Raw genomic sequence first — 18,824 nt, 5'->3', positions numbered from 1 at the left:
TTGCTTAAGTTTTGATCTAAAATGTAAAGGATTACAACATTTGTATGTAAAGCAGATCTCGTTGATGATTTTGTGTAGCTGGAGGGGGGGGGACACAGGGAACATGAACACAAATTTGGATATATCATTGCTCTGATCACAAATCCGATTAAGGAGGTTTTCTCTGTACAATACTTTTAATGGCATCTCTGTACTGCAGACTGCCCCTTGGGATCAAAAGAGAAGAGAGCAAATAAAATTTCTTGCTACTACAGATACATTATTCTTCCTAGGTTAGGTAGAATCTTCCACAAGTATTTCAAGGGAGTGTTTTTCCATACACACGCTCTTAACTGACATAAGCATGCTGGAAAAATCCTCAAAGATAAACTGAGATTTGGTCAATTATGTACTCAAGTTAAAACAGAGCTTCCTTAACTCTGCTGCAAACAAACAATGGAATAAAGCTATGCTATTGTTTGCATTATGGAGGCCATCATATCCCACAGATAATCTTCTCTTCCTAGCTCAGTTTACAGATTTTAGCATTTATTCAGACCATTTAAAAAGACTAACCAGTGGTAATAAAGTAAGAAATAATTTTGCAAACCTTAGGTCCGAACAAAATAGGAGGATGCAGGACAGTTCTTTACCACACGGAAAGGAGTAGCAGAGTTGCCACAAATGCTATCTGACAGATGCGACACGCTTTTCCAATGACTGTTCAAGTTTTTAGTGTCCTATACTTTAAAGCCAGGATCAAAGTCCTGATTATTTAACAAATAACTTGTCAAATCCCAGATAGATCACTTGTAAAATCAAAACTTACAACCATAACATCATCTTCATTGGTTTGGATAAAACCAGCTTTATAAAGCCAAAGCTTCTAGTAAGCTGGAAGTACCAGCATTTCTCTGTACTTCCTTAACATATTCAAACCATCTTCCTTTTAAATTAAGCATCCTGTGTCCCTCTCTCCCTGCTTATTCTTGCCCTCTTTATCACTGTTTCCACTCCTCCTGCTGTATTTTTTTCGTTCCTCATTTTCCTCTAACATTCATAAACCCTCTCAACTACTCAGAGCATGGAAAGGAAAATTTAATACATTTGTAGAATGGCATGTACTACACATCTTCAACGTCGATATATGCCAAAACACAAACTAAAAGACAATGTAACATCGTAATACAATTCTTGCAGAAGGAAAAGAGATGGAAGTATAAATATACTTCGACCAGGCAATCTTTGCCCTACTTCTTCACATTTCAATTAGATCAAAACAGGCATGATGCTTTTTTTAAGTTTGATGTCAAGCCTCATACGTTATGAGAGACTAAAAACAAACCTGTCAGTTACAAAGTGAGGAATGCAGAAACCAAGAATACGAGTGAGACAACTATATGTTTGTTAAGAACAATCCACTCCAAATATTTTAATTCTATCAGCAAAAATTCCACAGAAGAATAGTACATTTTTGCAATGGAACTTCGTGCATTATCTGAACGTGCTAATCAAATTTTAGATATCTAAGATATTTTTACTTCAACAATCATCAGTGCTTGGCAACACAGTTCTATTGAAAGATAAATATTGTGTAATGTCTCTACATAGTTTTATAAGTAGATCAATCAATTAACATAGCAATAAATTAGTTTCATTAGCATGTTTCTGGCATTAGGAGGTGCTTTACTAATTAAAAGTCACATATTTAAGCAAATGCTATTCCCAGTTTGTTCATGTAAATTATATTCCTCTTTATCACAGTGCTTACTTATTGTTACAGAACATTACTGAGATCTGTAAAAGAGAAACTAACGTCATTTAGTGACAAATTGATAACACAAACTGCCACTTCAAAGGATGCAATCAGGTAAAAATCTGGCCACTAGCCACAATACTTTAGGATGCATCAACGGAATACTGTCATTTATTCTATTAGAAGGCGCAGTTATGTACACTAATAGATTTAAGAAGTGTCATGCCATCACCAACTCATGTTTTTGAGAAATTAACCTATTCAAAATTGCATTTATAACTTCCTTAATTAGCATCAACATTGTTTTGCAGTATTTGAGGGACTGCTTGTTTGTTTGCTTTTAATCGTATTGTTTGTCTGATAACGCACTAACAGCAGAATAAAGGCACCACATACACTGCAAATGGAACGGACAGGACAATTTTGGTCTCATTTCCAGTTGCCCCAAAAACTTCTGGGCTGCACCGGCAGACCCAACATATGTTATAGAATATGCAAAACAAAAATTCAGTATAAAAATGATGTTAACTAGTACTTCCCAAATCACATATGTAACTAAACACCACATATCCTATATAAATAACTGATGCAATGCCTAACTAAATATATATTCATACCCTAATTACACAGGTGTCAAAGGAATCATCTCAATGAGTATTCAACACTCACGTATAAATAGTTGTATCAATACCTGAAAATATTCCAAGCTAACTTTTTCTGCAGAATAAAAATACAAAAAAAACGCTATTCACTGCTGGGTTGATATAGATGTATGTATGTGTATAGGCTTTTCTTACTTCTGTTATATGTAGGTAGTATGGAATTCAAATAAGAGGAGGGATTCCCATTCAATTCAGTGCATAAATTCTGTATGAACTATAATTTCTGCTATTTTGTTTAGAGGCTAGAAAAACATACTTTAGAATTATTTTGCTTTTTCATAGAATCATCTTTTGTAGGCTTTCATGCAGAAAGACTAGCTAAATGAGAGCTATACCAATGCTATAAATACAGTACTATCAGTCTGGCTAAGCAAGTCCTAAAGGGAGGAAATAATTCATATTTTTGAAATATTTTAGAAACCTCTCTGTAGCTATAAAACTGATTTCTTATAAATCATAAGATGAGGCAGAGAACATAAGAACATGACATGAGCAGAATATGATTACAAAAGCATTTTTCACCTCATTTGAGATTGAGATTTGAAGTCTTGCAAACGGAGAAATTTATAAACCTAAAATTCCTTTAAAATTTTTATTAGTTCATGAAAACCTCATCTCAAAACTGTCACTGGCCAAGAACACAGTAAAAGCACTGTTTTAACTTAAGCTTAAGCACAACTTTAAAAAGTTAAGTTAAAAACTTAACTAACTTAAGTTTAACTTAACTTAAGCACAACTTTAAAAAGTTTTTCTCCTCTACCTTTACACATAACTATATTAATGCCTATGTATTCAGAGATCTTATTTTAAAATAATATTCCACAGACGTTTTTGTGGAGAGGTTTCAATTCATTCTTTATACTTAAACAGTGCCCAGATCTGCTGTATAGTAAACTATCCCTTGTTGAGAGATGAAGCTATTGAATGAAATACAACTGATGGACTAGCCTGCAGTTAACTTTAAGTCTGAGCAAATGCATCTATCCATCTAAAATATTTTGAAAGTAACTTTGAAAGGGTCAATTGTCAATTTCTTTAAAATGAACTCAGAGATACAACATCCATAGGAATCTCACAGTAATTTTCTTAAAAGAGTTATTTCATTTATGCTTGAAAGCAACATTTTAATACCAGCAACAGCACTGTATAGAAGTTAACATTCTTTACACCTGTCATACTTTTAATATACACATTTAAATATTCTCAATGACACACTGACAATTGCAACTGAAACAGAGATAAGAAAAAACCCTAAATCCAAACAAAACCAAAAATCTTCAACCCATTAACCATAAAAATCTACTCTTCTACATCATTTTAACTTTGCAAGGTTACTTGGCTTTACATACAGTTTAATGCTAAATAAAACTTAGAGGAATATTTCCAAGGCTTTTTTTTTTTTTTTTTTTTGAGTGGCTGATTGATTGGTACTGAAATTTGCCTGTCAGTTGGTAGCTGTGTCTCTCTACCATGCTTCTCATAATTTTACCTTCCAGGAAGGAGGAAGCATTTACAAAATGAGAAAAAGAGGTAGAAATACTGAATTTTTCACTACCATTTAACTTGGTGACTCAAAGACAACTGACACAAAACACCTAAGATCACAACTTCTGCTATCAAATGTTGCCAGTAATGCCATCCAGTGACAACATTTTTTTGGAATGTTACAATGCTCTAATCATCACGGAGAACTGATGACTCCTCTGGTGTTCAAACACATCCTGCAGACATCAGTTTCTCAGGACCTGCTCTAACTTCTTTTATGAAGTACATTCGAGCAGCTACCATAAGAGAACAAATGTCCACCTCTGCAGCTCAGCAGAACATATAATTAATAGTTATCTAGAACTAGATAGTTGTAACATGTGGCTGTGGCCTAGAGAATGAAATAAAAAAATACTCAGCACAGTAATCTGTGAAAATATTCGCAAAATTCTGTTTATACCATTCTGGCATATATTTTAACGCAAACATTTGCATTGAAACAAAAGAGTCAATGAAGTGGCAGTATTCTTATTTGAATAGCATTGCACAGCTACAAAGTGGAGTACATGTTTTTTAGTAGTTTCACACTGTTCAGGCTTTTTTTGTTTTCACACATAACATCTGTTTGACCAGCTGCATATTTAGCTAACACATCTTTGTATGCGATTTATGTAAAATATAACTCAAGCTTAAATTGCAGGTTCAGATTTTGGGGCATCATAGATTTATAGACTATTTGATGTTGGAAGGCACCTCTGGAGATCACCTAGCCAATCCCTCTGCACAAGGCTGCCCAACACTGTGTCCTGTCACCTTTAATATCTCCAAGGATGGAGTGTCCACAACCTCTGGGCAACCTGTTAGAGTGTTCCATCACCTTTACAGTAAAAAAGGTTTTTTCTTATATTTCAGACTGTATCTATTATGAGGATAATGGGAGGAAAATCTTTATCTTCTAAAAAGTGAGGATATTCGATATAGAAACCAGAGAGACAGAAAAACAGAACATCACAGCATTTTAGTGTTTCTTTTCACAACTTTTTACAGCTTTTAGCTTTTTACATTCTTGAAATCATATAATCTATTATGATGATTTATGTTGAAAGACTCGATTATACGGTCCAAAGAACTGTGATACTTGTTGCCAAAGATCCCTCCTGTTCTTACATATATATTTACAAAGAGCTAATGTGCATGATATTTTTTGGATAGATTGATAAAAATGTGATTAAAACACAAGTGTACTTGTTATAACAAGTTTTATTTATCTGTAATGTACCAACCATGAGTGCAAATAACCGTTAATTTAAGGAAGTATTAACAGACAGGCCTTCACCAGCTAGCAGATGTAGCAATCTAATTCAGCAGTGCCAATTCTTGATTTAGGTTTTGCTCTGCATGGACTGGAAAATTTAACTTGTGATGTCAATTTTATTATCACAAAGAATTTGTTATTCAGCACGTAAACAGACAAATTAGCAGAGCCAGAATCTCTTTTTTACATTAAGACATGAAAGTGGACTGCAAAGGAAACTATTTGACCAAACTTGTGACTGAGCTAATGCAGCATTAAAATTGAAAAATATACAAACCAAGATTACAAATGATAAAGATTAACAACAGAAAGAATACATTAATGACAGTTCACAGCATAAGGAAGCAAAAAAAAAATTACATTTCCATGATTAACCACTAGCATTTGATACAATAATGAAGAGAAATGCTAGCAAACTGATTCACATTATTTTACTGCAAACTGTTAACTGTATCTGAGTTTCAAAATAAAATTAATTTCTTTCTTTGTAACAGTGGTAGGCTATTTCATACAGAGCAGATAAAATGTTTTGCCTCATCAGATCTGTGTCTGATTGTATGAAATCACTGCACTGGGAAGTGAGAAATCCCCAAAGTAACAACCTCACAGCAAAGATTTTAGGCAATATTCCTTCCAGCATTTAGTAATCAGTGGATTCAGTCTTAGAGACATTAATTTTATTTTCTGTTCACTATAATCATATTCTAGGACCTAAATCAGATCTTAAAAGTGATTAATTAAAACTGACCCTGTAATTTCCATCTATAGATGCCTAATCAGACATAACTTTTATGGGATTTTTCATTTTCACACTGAAGTGTGGTCATTTAATTTTACAGTGAGAAGAAACTCTTTAAGACCAGATCTTATTTTTTTATATATATTTCATAGCTTTCTAATAGACAGATCTAATGCCCTAGAGAATTTTTATGCATATTAAGACTGTAATTTTTTTCTCCTAGACTAAGGTATCACTACTCTCTACAGCACAGTCCTATGACTAATATCTCAATGTTCTGTAAATGCTAACTCTTCCATTAATAAAGATGTAATCAGCAACTATACACACATTTGTGCTACAAAGCACATATCAAATATATCAGAATTATTATACGTATTTACAGTGTTTTATATTAAAATATTATTAAACCAAAATATTATTAAACCTAACAGAATAGTTGCAGGTACAGTACAAAAGTTCCAATGAATAAAGTAACAAACACTTCACAGAGTCCATCTCGTTCAAGATCTGTTGACAAAGCTCAAAATCAATTAAGAAAGGACAATACTAGAGAGGATGGCAATATGAAGTGGAACTGAAATGCATTTTCTTTTTCACCTTTTTCTTACTCACCAACAGTGCCAGGTCATGACTCTCAGAAAATAAAGGGCAACGAGAATTCAAATGATAGCCTAGCAACAATGATACTTTCTAAAATGTGCTCCTTCTATCATTGTCTGAAAGATCTTTGTATGAATTTAATACTGCTGCTCTAGCTGCTGAGGAAGAGTCTGATATCTCAGTAGAAAAATGCATTAAAACCCACTTTGTCTACCGTAGATGAGGTATATAGTTATTTTGCTCAACAGCTAAGCTTTTCCAGAATCCCACTAATATTATTATTATTATTACATAGAGAACTATCTACTCTAGCTAAGATAGAATGCTCATACATCTATTATGTGAGAAAAAGCTCCCAGGAAATAATTAACAGATACATATATGAACAGAACCTTTTAAACACAATGTCCGGATACCAAAGAATATTCTTAAATCCACTATAGTCCGTTGATTCATGCAACATGTTGAGAATTATGAAATTGCCAAATGCAAAAAACCCTCTAAAAATAAACATAGTCTTTTTGCAACCTATCATATAGCTATACCCAAAAAAGTTTAGCATCAATGCAGTGCATCATATTGATGTTTGCACATTGTTGACCAATGGTGCTGGCAAATTTCCTTGAGTAAATCTCCTTGAACAAATTTCTTTCCTTAGAGATAGTTGCTTTATTTTGTATCACAAAGTTTCACATACTAAATTGTACCCATATTGAGAAAACAGGTTACTTACATGTGCTGCCTTCTCAATAAAACTTTGCTCTTTGTGAAATTAATTGTACCTACCTCATTCAGCTCATTACATTTATTAGAAGAAATAGCGTTGGAGTTCTTTTGTTTGGTTTGGGGTTTTTTTGGTTTTGGTTTTTTTTTTTTTTTTTACATCAGCAGAATAGGGTAATGGTGTTTATTCTGACTTGTGCATCATCGGTAGAATACATTACATGGGATTGTGATTTTGAATCTTTTCCTGTGCAGGTTCTCATACCTGGCACTTTTTTTTTAATAAACGAAAACATGAGATCTAAATTTATTTACCTATAAAAGAGATGAGATTAACTATCAGAAAGCAAGTTAATTGTTTCAGACTGAGGCATAAAAGGAAATTTGTTTTCTCTTCCTGTTTTTAATGTAAGTGGCTAAGAGATTATAAATATTCTTGAAATGTCATTTCTCAAAGTAGAATTAAAAGATACTGTAATAAAGTACTTCTGTAACAACAATGTATTAAGATAAAGAAACCACCTGAAAAGCAGTATCATTGCTTTTACATCAGTACTGTACTATCTCATAGTTACAATCTCACAGTATGGTCACTGTTCAATTGTACAATTAATGGTAGATTTTTTTAGAAAAATATGTGAAATTCTAATAATTGAAATTAAATAAAAATCTAAAACCAAACCCAAACAATTTTGGTTAAAGCATGTAAATAATGCACCACAGCTCAAGTAATGAACTGCTACTATGTTTTCCCTTGATTAACGTAAAAGCTTCAGATTAATATTTCTAACTAGAATATTCACAGTATTTCTTAATCTAATACCCTCTGGTCCGCTTTTGTCATATTTTAATATTAGTTGTGTTGCTATCTTTATGACCACTTCTACTGTTGAGGTAATAATAATTACTACAGCAACTCAATGTACACCTGAAACCATAATCACCATTTACTAAAATACCTTATACCCCATAAAACTTGAAATTTAATTTCTTTCATAAGCAAACTGGTTGAGGAAGAAAAACTAGCTAGCCTTGACTTACAGATGTTATTCTGCATTACTGCTTGTCTGTGTGGAACTCAGGATAATCAATTATAACAAGCCAGTGAAAAGATGGGACCTTAAACAGCACACTGTTCAGAATTTATTTTCCTGCTCTACATTTAAAGCAGCAATTTATGAAATGAAGTTGACAAGAAATTCTCAGTTCACTACTTCCCACAGCTATACTTAACTACCTTAAAATAAAATACAATTGGACAAGAAAAGAAAAATTATTTGAGTTGAAAATTCAATTGCAAATGTATTTTGTATTTGATCCCCCTTCTTTAAAAAACAAAATGAAGTACAACATGAAGGACAATTTCTTTAAAACAACTAAACAAAAGCCACGTATGGGCCCCTCAACTGAAAGTACCTGAAACCATTTCAATCTTTACAGCCCTTAGTCAAATTCTACAAAGTAGGTTTGTAGAAGAAAGAGATAAGTGTCTTAAGATGCTTGTCTCTACAAACAAAATTTTGCCATTTATACCAACATCATCAAGATGTCTCATCAAATTGATTTTTGCTTCTTCAAATCCAGGAAAAATTGAAAAAACATGAATGCCACAGAATACATCTTGGTATTCTTCCATTTATCTATTACATTTTCTAATAAATATAGCTTTCTTGAAATAAAGTTTCAACTTCAAAATCTGAAACTCTGCATAAGACCATGCAAATAGTACAGCTAAGTATGCACCCTTCTAGTGAAACATATTAATTTTAAATTGGTCTGGATTCTGCAAATTGATTCATCCATGGATTCACAGGCATGGATGCACAATCCCTGTGCAGAGGCTTGTGGACAGCAAAATTAGTATGATGGCTTACTATGAACATGTGTTCAATCTATACACAATTTTTACAGGTGTAGTACTGAAAAGACATTATACTGAAAAATTATTACTGAAATCACTTTCAAAAACACATTTTCATTAATATTCTTTCTTAAATAGTTCTAAATATCATTTATAAATACTGTAAAGAACAATATTTACAACAAAATTGAAAGATTTTAACATGATATCCCTTGTATGATTGCATATCAAAGGGTTTGTTTTGAGATTCTTGACAGATGACTGTGTTAATCTATTTCTGGACACACTCAACAGTAACATTAATGAAATCAGAACAGGTGTCAACAGATTGCAAAATTCAGCTAGAAAGAGTTCAATAGCTTGAATTTTTAATTTGTTTAGTAAGTACCCTAATAATCCTGCACCTTCATCCCCCAAAATAAATCTAAGAACAAAAATACAAACCCTACACAAACAAAAGCACAACAAAACTGAAAACAACCAAATAAAAGAAATCAAAACCACCTAATGTTTGAAGAATACATATGGATGAAGACTTTGAGGTCATTTAAATATTTTTGGAAGTTTTACACAATGATTTTTGCTCAAAGTCACCATTTAAATAAACAAAAATTACTATGTATCACATAATCATTTAAATATAACAAAAGCACTTATAATTTGACAGGAGCCTTCTATTTAGAAAACACTGTTTTAAAGATTTTGGAGATGTTGGCATTATATTTTAAATTAAATTATGATGAAGAGAGTATTTTCTTAACTACATGACAGATACTTACACAAAAAATGGCATCAGCTGAATAAGAGTCTCTTTTTTTGGATTGGCTGTGAATTCTGGCACAGTTTGAATAATTTTGTTCATTACATTCCTTAGGTAATTTTGTAGCTGCTTGCGTCGCTCTTCTACAAACTTTGCATCCTAAAGATAGAAAGGGAAAAATATAAACAACACAAGGAATATGTTTTTCAATTCTACAATGTAACTAAACAGTCCTAAAAAACATAAAATTTTATCTTTTGATAATCTATGTTTATTATGTCTATAGAAATATGTTGGCAATATGTAAAAATCCCTTGATCTTCCTTCTTAGAGATAAAGGAAAATCATGCAACCTAATAAAAACCTGTTTCACAAAAATATCCACTGACAGGATGCCGAATTCTCTCCTTGGCAGAGTATCTCTTCTATGGACCGGAATGCTTTTCTCCATAAAATACTACAATCTTAGAAAGGCAGTGTATAACAGCAGCGACATAACAATTTATGTGATTTCTTTTGAGATCCAGAATTACCCAGCCTTCACAGAATGAAATATTGACTTATTCCCACAATTTCTTCACAATCCATACTTTTCAAATGTTGGGTACACAAACTCCAGAATGGATTAATATTTCTCCAGCTTTTTTATGTTAATAATTTATTATTTTGTGGTGGAGTTTCCCTATAGTAGATTGCTTTTTTAAAGACTATATCACAGTTCTCATAAAAACATTTTACTGAAGTTCCTATAGATTGCAGGATTTTATACTGTATTGGCCCCAATAAATAAAATAATTCCATAAACTCCATATTCTGCTGAGGGATTTACAAATTAGAAGTCTAGCAACCAGCACAACACCATGCATCCTGTAACTTACATCTAGCTTAAACTTCTTCCTATAAGGGATCGCAATTACAGCGAACTATAATATAAAGTGTACACTAACATTAAGACTGCAATAGGTTTACAATGAAATCAGGTGCTGGCTGATTTGCACTACAGGCAGCATGCTGTATCTCAGAAATGCAGGCATTTTGATCACCTGGTTTAAATGGCAGAGTATGTTCTTTAGGCACGAAGCCAAAACTATTATTAGAAAACTACAGCTCTCAAAGGAAGACTATTACTTAGAAGATGTGTCTATCCAACCTGTGTTATTTACCTGTGTAAGAAAAGCCGCTGAAACAACTTCTTGTTGCTTGCAAAAAAAATGACAACCCACCAGCAAAACACCATAAATCCATTTGACAACACTGAATAAATTCATTGTACTAGGAAGGTTTGAGTCATGCTGCCACACGTGGGACGCGAATCTGAGTAGTATTCCTTCCTTAGGTAAAATCGACTATCTCATCGTCAAAGCAGGGATGCTCCTTTGAATTCAGGAGGACTTCTGTAGAGTTCCTAGAACCTTTATTGTCATTTGGTTATGTTCTTATCTCTCATTAGAAGTTACCAGGAACAGTAATATTTTTAGGAGACAAGAAAATGAGAAGAGATTCTGAATAACATTTCTCAAAGTAGTAATTTAAATTCATAGAATTAAAAATAAATAAATAAATAAAAATCAACCTATGTTAAGTAAGGTACATTTGCAAATACAGGCAACCAATTCTCCATACTAAAAATAGCCTAATTTTTAATAATTTAAGGAATTCTTTTCTGCTCTTGTCTTTTGGCATGTGATTACTTAATAACATGTAATTGTAATTACTGTAACATTTATAATTGCTGAAGACATTCATACTTACAGGTTTCAAAAACTTAGGCAGTGCTTGTGTTGTTTAATTAAGTTTACAAGATTTCGAAGTATATACAAATTCAGTTTTTTGGTTTCTAGATATGAACTTACACAGATGTCCAGCTGTGTTTCACATTCCAGTTTTAGATTAACACATGTAATAATAAAAAGATCAGCGTGAAAAATAAAAAAACTCTATGTATTATATGCTTTTCTATATCTTTTTTATCAGTCACATTGGTTTTCAGCAACATACACACACTACACACACAAGTTGTGTAGCAGGTGATTCTAGTGTTAATTGATTTACTGATAAATGAAAAAATGAAGTCTGAAAACTCTCAGAAACTGATACTTCATTAAAAAACAAGGCTGCATTGTTGACACTTCATGCAATCCACTCTGCAGAGTCACTCACCCAGTACTCCACAACTGAGTACAGTTACTACTCAAATGGAACAGAGCAACAGCTTGCTCTGTGCCCCGCTGCACTGACAAAGTCTGGACAAATGTGTGGAACAGAAGTCTATACAAGCTGTTGGGAAACGTTAAAGCAAAAATTTTAATATGTGGTGACAGATATTAGAATAAAATGGAATGCTAATAATAAATGAAAGTGTAGTGCAATACTAACTAACTAGTTTGATAACATAAATTTTAATATTTTTCCCCTTTTTACTAAGATTTTTTTTTCCTACTGGATTCTCTGACAAGGAACAGCCTTGTCTTCCCATCTTTTCACTCAAAGGATTTAAAGTATCACATCAGAAGGGAAACTAATTTGCTACCATAAGCTGTGTGAGGCAGAAGGCAAGAAATTGTGGCACATAGGAGATCTCAGAGAAGAGGAAAGAGGTTGTGGAACAGCTTTGGTTCTGAAAGATTTAACCACATGAGCAGTGGTGATGTTTGGCACGTGAGACCATTTCAATCATGGAGTAATCCTCTCCCTCAGTCTTCCTCGACTGTGTGTAACGGAGGAAGGAGGAGCATTGCTTCGTTCTACAAGGCCGCTCATAGTGCAGGCACAGCCACAGCTTAGAGCCCTTCCAAAGAACTGGCCTCACCCCCACTACACTTCCTCTTTCTCACTTCATCACTTCTACCGATCTCCATATTTAAAGTATGAAGTTTTTTTGGTCACAAATCCTCAACAACAGTATTTTCAGTCAAATCATTTAAATTATGTTAAAACTCCGCTCTTAAGCAGAAGCTGCATTCTTTCAGTATGACTCCTGTACTGCACGTGTATTTAAATAAATACATCTTCTTTCACAGGCAGGACACTTTGTTAAAAACACAGGAGCAAAATGCTGAATGTAGGAACTTTCTGTCCCTTATGCTATTGTAAAGAATCTCATTAGCTACAGTTAATAATGGCACAAAGGAGTTTTCTAATTAAGACTGCCAGAACATGCCTGGGGAATGCATTTTTGCTGTTTACAGCCGATCAAATTAGTGTTTATAATATAGCTATTTTTCTGCCATTCATCAAGCGAAATACAGAAAAATCTCAGAAATTAAACTCAGCCTGAGAACAGTTAAAAACGCTCTTCTAGCCTGATAAAAATTTGATCTCTGAAAAAACCACTGAGTGATCTACCATGAAATTCTGTACCATGCCCATTGTCCTCACCAGGAGTAATGTAAACCAAGGTCAAAATGATTCAGCTGCAGGTCTATCCTTTATCATTAAACGTGCATTTTGCAACAGCAGGTTGGCTACTCAGAAGACTTATTTTACCACACAGTTGTTACTGCCAAGTTGTTGCAATAATAAAGAGGTTTTGCCACAAAATAGTAAATAGAAAAGCATAATTGGTTCAAAGCCTGGCCAAGTTATAGAGGTAACTGTTACCCTCTTTCCACTGGACTCAATTATCTACAACCAAAATCTAGTTAGTATTTTATATTCCAACCCCTAAACGATATTTCTATTTACAAGCAAAAAGTAAAGGGAAGAATTTGATTTGGATTTGTACCAGTGAAAAAACCCCACTTTTAGCACATATCTTTGGTGATTGTATGAGATTGTATCTGTCAGCAGAAATCTACATTTGCATATCCGTTTACACAAGAAACAGCAAAGATCTTCCCCTAAGATTCAATGTACAGATTTATGTAAGCTTGATATCAATGTACTTTGGGGACAAAGTAATTTTGTTAAAATTACAAGTATTTATGCTTTTGCAAAAAACCTTATGTTTTCACAGGTTAGATTATATAGTTTCATTTTTTAGGAAAATAAATGCATGTATGGGAAGTAACAGTACTAAATAAATGCACACTTTCAAGATCTCACTGAATAGATATGCTAACATAGTTGAAAAAGTAAACCTGCTCTCAAAAATATGGATGGATACTATTACAAAGATCAAAGTTATTTTCTGAAATTCAGGTGGAAAATGTATAGAAGAAATAGACTGTGTAAGATGGATAAACAGTAAGTCTTGTCTCTAACAAGGACAAAGAACTTGTGTCTTGAATCATCAAGCCAGTCATTTGACCACTTGGGACTAGAACCACAAAGATCTTTTCCTTGCCTCATAGATGCCTCTTTTTAATTGTAGGAATGCTTTATGAATTTTACCTGACTTTATTACATATATTGCTTTTTTAAAAAAAAAAAAAAAAAAAAAAAAAACAGCACTAGCAGGAGCTCTGGACAAAAAACCAGTAAGTTCTTTCAAATCTGGCTATAAAAATACATTTTAAATAATTGTGGCAGTGATTTTTTTTTCCAGAAGCACATACCAAAAATGGCACTAAAACCAGCATTATACATATTTGGTTCCTGTACTTTCAAGAGCTGTAACTGTTTATACAACACAAATTATATATAATTTGAAATTGTTACAGAAAAAACACTGTTATATATTGTTTTTCTCCATTTTTATACAGAGCATAACAGATCCTTCCATAACCAAATTGGGAGCATATCTTCTAAAGCATTTTCCTAAGTCAGGCCCTAGACGCTTCCTGCAAATCTTTCAATGAAGGTATTTGAACAACTGGCTAAAATCTTACTAACTTTAAAATCAAAAGGCAAGGCTAACTGTCCCCTTTCAGTTCTTCTAACTGGGTCCAGTGGTAGATCAAATGATCCCACCAAACTTGGAGAAATTTAACGCTTTACTATTACTTGTAAAACATCTCCTACTGTATTCATAATAAACCTAATCCCTGATCCCATGGCACTACAGAGGGCAAAAGAGTATTCAAGGGCAGCAGGTGCTCTGCTTTCAAGATTTGAGATTTCTTTTCAACTCAAAGATGAAGTCTTTGGAGACATATATCCTCAGTGTGAGGGATTATTTATGGACACCTACTATCGCTCTTTGTAATGATGCTGAAATTACCTTACTGTACTTGAAAAGCAGCTCCCATCTGACCAAAGAGAAAGCCTCACATATTCAGCACCACCTGATTAACAATCCATGAAAGCATCCATGCATAGAAAAGGAACTAGTACGTGCAGGGATACATTGCCTATAACCATAATCTATTGCCCTTCCTAATTGATTAAGAATCTCTCTCTCCCTGTTAAAAGAAAGGGATAGAGAGGGACTCGGTTACATAAAAAATATGGACAGGTTCTGATATACGTCTGTAGGGCATCTTGGCCAAATTTATCACCAATTTCTGCAGCGTAAACTTATTGTACACAAACTGTTAATTGAGACTTAACATACCAGCATTCACCTTCAATTTGTAGGCATATTTTCTGAACAAGAAAGCTGCTTCTGTTTCTGCACAAACTAATGTCAAAGTTATTTCCTAGCCCACAGTTCAAGAACACGTGCTTTTGATTAAGAGTCCACAAAACTTCAGTTAACAAGCAAAACTGCTTCAGATGGGAGAAGCATCAAAACACATCTGGGAAAATATTTTTAATCTGAAATTAATGTCTCCCAAAATATTTTATGAAATTCTTACTGGCTGAGAATTTGCCGAGTTTCTGCCCACAGCAAAAATGCTAATATCAAATTACAAATCTCTGAAAACGAGAACACATAATGGAAATCTTATAGACTCTCAACAGATATTAGAAGATGATGTAATGCTATAAAACTAAAAAGCAGAATCTGACGTACCATATTTTATGTTACACTGTTTTGCAGTTTTTCATTACAAGCCAAGTTCATTCCAACTTGCATTTTAAATTGTTTCACACAACTGTTGGTCTTTCATATACACTGTTAGTATGTAACAGATGGTAAAACATTGATATTCTTCATTATTAATGGGACAACTCACTTAAGATGTTTCAAATATTTTCCATGAGCTGTTGGAAATGATACAATTGCCATGGTTACCTGCCATGATTTAGGGACAGATAAAACACTTTTATATTCTGGGTTTGGTGCTGCTGCAATCAACATAAAATGCACTCTTCTGGTGTTTTAACCATTTTTTATCTTTTAACTAACCTCCTATTGTTAACGCTGGGGAAAAAAAACAAAACCAAACAACAAAACAGCTCAGGGCTCAATCCAACTCAATTAAAATGAAAGGAAATATGGCTTTAGGACTTTAACGAGAGCTGTATCAGGCTCTGATACCACACAATGCATCCCACCATAAATAACACCGACAATAGTGGTATTCAAAGATGACCCTGCAAACGCAGAAATAAACTCAGGTTATTCTAGTGTAGCCTAATATTTTTCACCACCTTGGTCAACCAGTCTTAGCCTAATTCTCATATCAGTCTTTACCAAATCATTAACCTGAAAATGAAGCTGGAAATCAGATGCTGAAATGGGAGCTAATTAAACATTTAATTGCTGAGTCATTCTCACTGTTTTGTCATTAAAAAATAGTTAGATACCAAGTATTAATTTTTATGGGCTAATTGACACCTTTGCAAAGGTCACAATACAACATGACATGAATACACCTGTCCTTCAGTAACCACTGCATCATGAAGCAGTTTTACAGATGTACAGCTTCCAATACTAAATATACCAAATACTACCATATTATATAAAAGTAATCTCAAAAATATTGAAACTAGATGAACTCAGAATTTCCATCCTACTTGTATTGCCAGTTTCTGTATGGCAGAATCAGGCTAGCGTTATACAACAAAACAAGGATATACAATACATGAAATTTCCATTTTTCCCATCCCACTGTGAGATTTTTTCATACATTTACTGTTCAGTGGAACAAACAGGAATTTAAGAGGTTCAGATACAAAGAAGAAATCAAGGAACTGTCAGTTCTGAAATCTATCTATCTTTAAACAGAGATTTACTACATAACTGTGATTATTACTCTGTTTCTCTACTAAAATAGTTGATGCATTTCTATATCCAACAATGGCTTCATTTCAATCATATCAGAAAGTAATGCTTTAGATAAAGTCATTTGAAAAAGGAATTGCTGCAAAACCATTCAGCAGGAGACATGCTAAGGATGAGCTACGGTCCTGTCAGTGTCTTCAGTCTAGCACAAATTTATGTGGACAATTGCAACATTTTCATTAGCATTTCTAATTTTTTGAGACTTGAGGCATCTCCTGCAGTACTCCACAGAGCTGCTCAGCACAGCCTCCCTGGTCAGTAAGGAAATGGTTGCTTGGCAGCTGTGCCAGCATTCTCAGGTCACCATTCTCTCTATGCCTCTCAAATACGGTTTTTATTCAAATGTTAATTTTTGAAAAAAGTCTTACCTTTTGAGTAAGAGGGTAGTTTATATATCACAGCATTATAGCCACAAAGATTTATAGTCATACTAAGGTTTTGTCTGTGCTTTCTTAGAGTACAAGTCCAGAGCACACTGTATGTTAACAGACACATGAAAGTGTGTAGTCCCCAGGCCCTATCAAAACAACAGACAATCCCATTTTGATAAATTCTTCCGCAGTGTAATAAATCTCAGTCAAACTATGTTTTGTACCTCTCTGAATTGGCTCAGACATTTATAGAATCCTGGAACCAAGTATATTTCTTAAGACACCTGGCATTTTCAAGCTAGCGATATCATCTATCCAAAAGGCTAAACTTTCTCAAAACCCTCTTTGAGAAAATGTGTTAAACATGAATAAATATATCAACAGAAAAAAAAGAAAGCTTGCAAATAAAACTAAAAATGATCTCTTTTTAGTGTTGTGTTTAATGCCACTGTTAGAAATAAGAAATCAATTGGTAACATTATGCTAACAAAATCCAGTGTCTTCTAAATATTTTGTTATTTAAAGACATAAAAGCCAAAAGTCAATTTGTCAACTGGTCAGGAATCAACTGTTCATTAAAATGCATCACTAGGAAAGTGCAGCCTATAGCAAGACCCCTAGGGCTTATTCTTTTCCTCAGCTATTGAACAGGGAAATTCTATTTCTGTTTTCGCCTCAGACCAAGTATTATCAGTCTACTCTTTATTTTTATTCAGGAGATTCTGGAAACTACGACAACAGTTCATGAAATTGAGATCCATTTTTTTCACTAACCTATATTACAGCAATAACCATCATCAATATTAGTTAAAATGTGTCTCAGTTCGGTGCTTCCCCCCAGCACTGCAGTTTTGTTTCTTAATTTCTTTCTTTTATCAGGTTTGAAAATGCCCTGAAGACCAATAAAGACAGACTCTAAATTTAACACAACAATAAAAAAACAACCCCAAACCCCTCTAGAGACATGGTACCTACAGTGCTTACAGTGTACAAGCTTATATATACAAGCTTACAGTGATGCCTTCCCTTAAAAATAAATAATAAAATAATTAAAAAAAAAAAAAACAAAACCAGCAAAGAGTCAAACCCACAAACAGGTCAACGAAAATCTACAATTTCTCTTCTACCCTCGCAGAAGTGAAAGAAATTGCTTTCAAAATTCCCCACAAAATTTACTAACAGTTGTTTCTCTACCACATTTCAGGAAATATTTTCCCTTCCCAGTAAAAAAACTTCAAGCAGAACTTATGCCACTTTTCTCTTGTTGGATGGTTCCAGCAAGTTAGGAGAGGGGATACTAAGAAAATACGGGTGGGTAAAGACTGCCACAGAACTGCTGAAAAGAGGACGGTTACAGGGAGCCCCACAACAGCCCAGAAAACACCCCCTTGGCCAACCTCCCCCTGCTAGAGCTGGCTGAGATTACAGCCATCTTGCTCAGTCTGCTGGTAACGAGCAGCATCTAAGACATCTGAAAGACACCTGCAAGAAGCCTGCTAGCTTCTGGCTACTGTCTACA

The 18,824-nt window shown here is 33.8% G+C and overlaps 1 protein-coding gene across 5 annotated transcripts in view; it reads right to left on the bottom strand.

Moving 5' to 3' along the window:
- The window catches only part of SNX29 (sorting nexin 29), a 126,821-nt gene that overhangs the window by 24,545 nt on the left and 83,452 nt on the right, over positions 1–18,824 (bottom strand). For 4 of the 5 annotated variants that reach the window (XM_074599288.1, XM_074599286.1, XM_074599285.1 and 1 more), the window contains exon 20: positions 9,903–10,042. In XM_074599288.1, coding sequence (XP_074455389.1) covers positions 9,903–10,042 — 140 coding nt within the window. Of the gene's footprint in view, positions 1–9,902; positions 10,043–12,042; positions 12,161–18,824 lie in introns of those variants that run through there. The other variant, XM_074599287.1, reaches the window with a different exon arrangement.

Source organism: Larus michahellis, chromosome 8, assembly GCF_964199755.1.
Source record: "Larus michahellis chromosome 8, bLarMic1.1, whole genome shotgun sequence".
Taxonomy (NCBI): domain Eukaryota; kingdom Metazoa; phylum Chordata; class Aves; order Charadriiformes; family Laridae; genus Larus; species Larus michahellis.
This window is presented reverse-complemented; position numbering and strand designations above follow the sequence as displayed.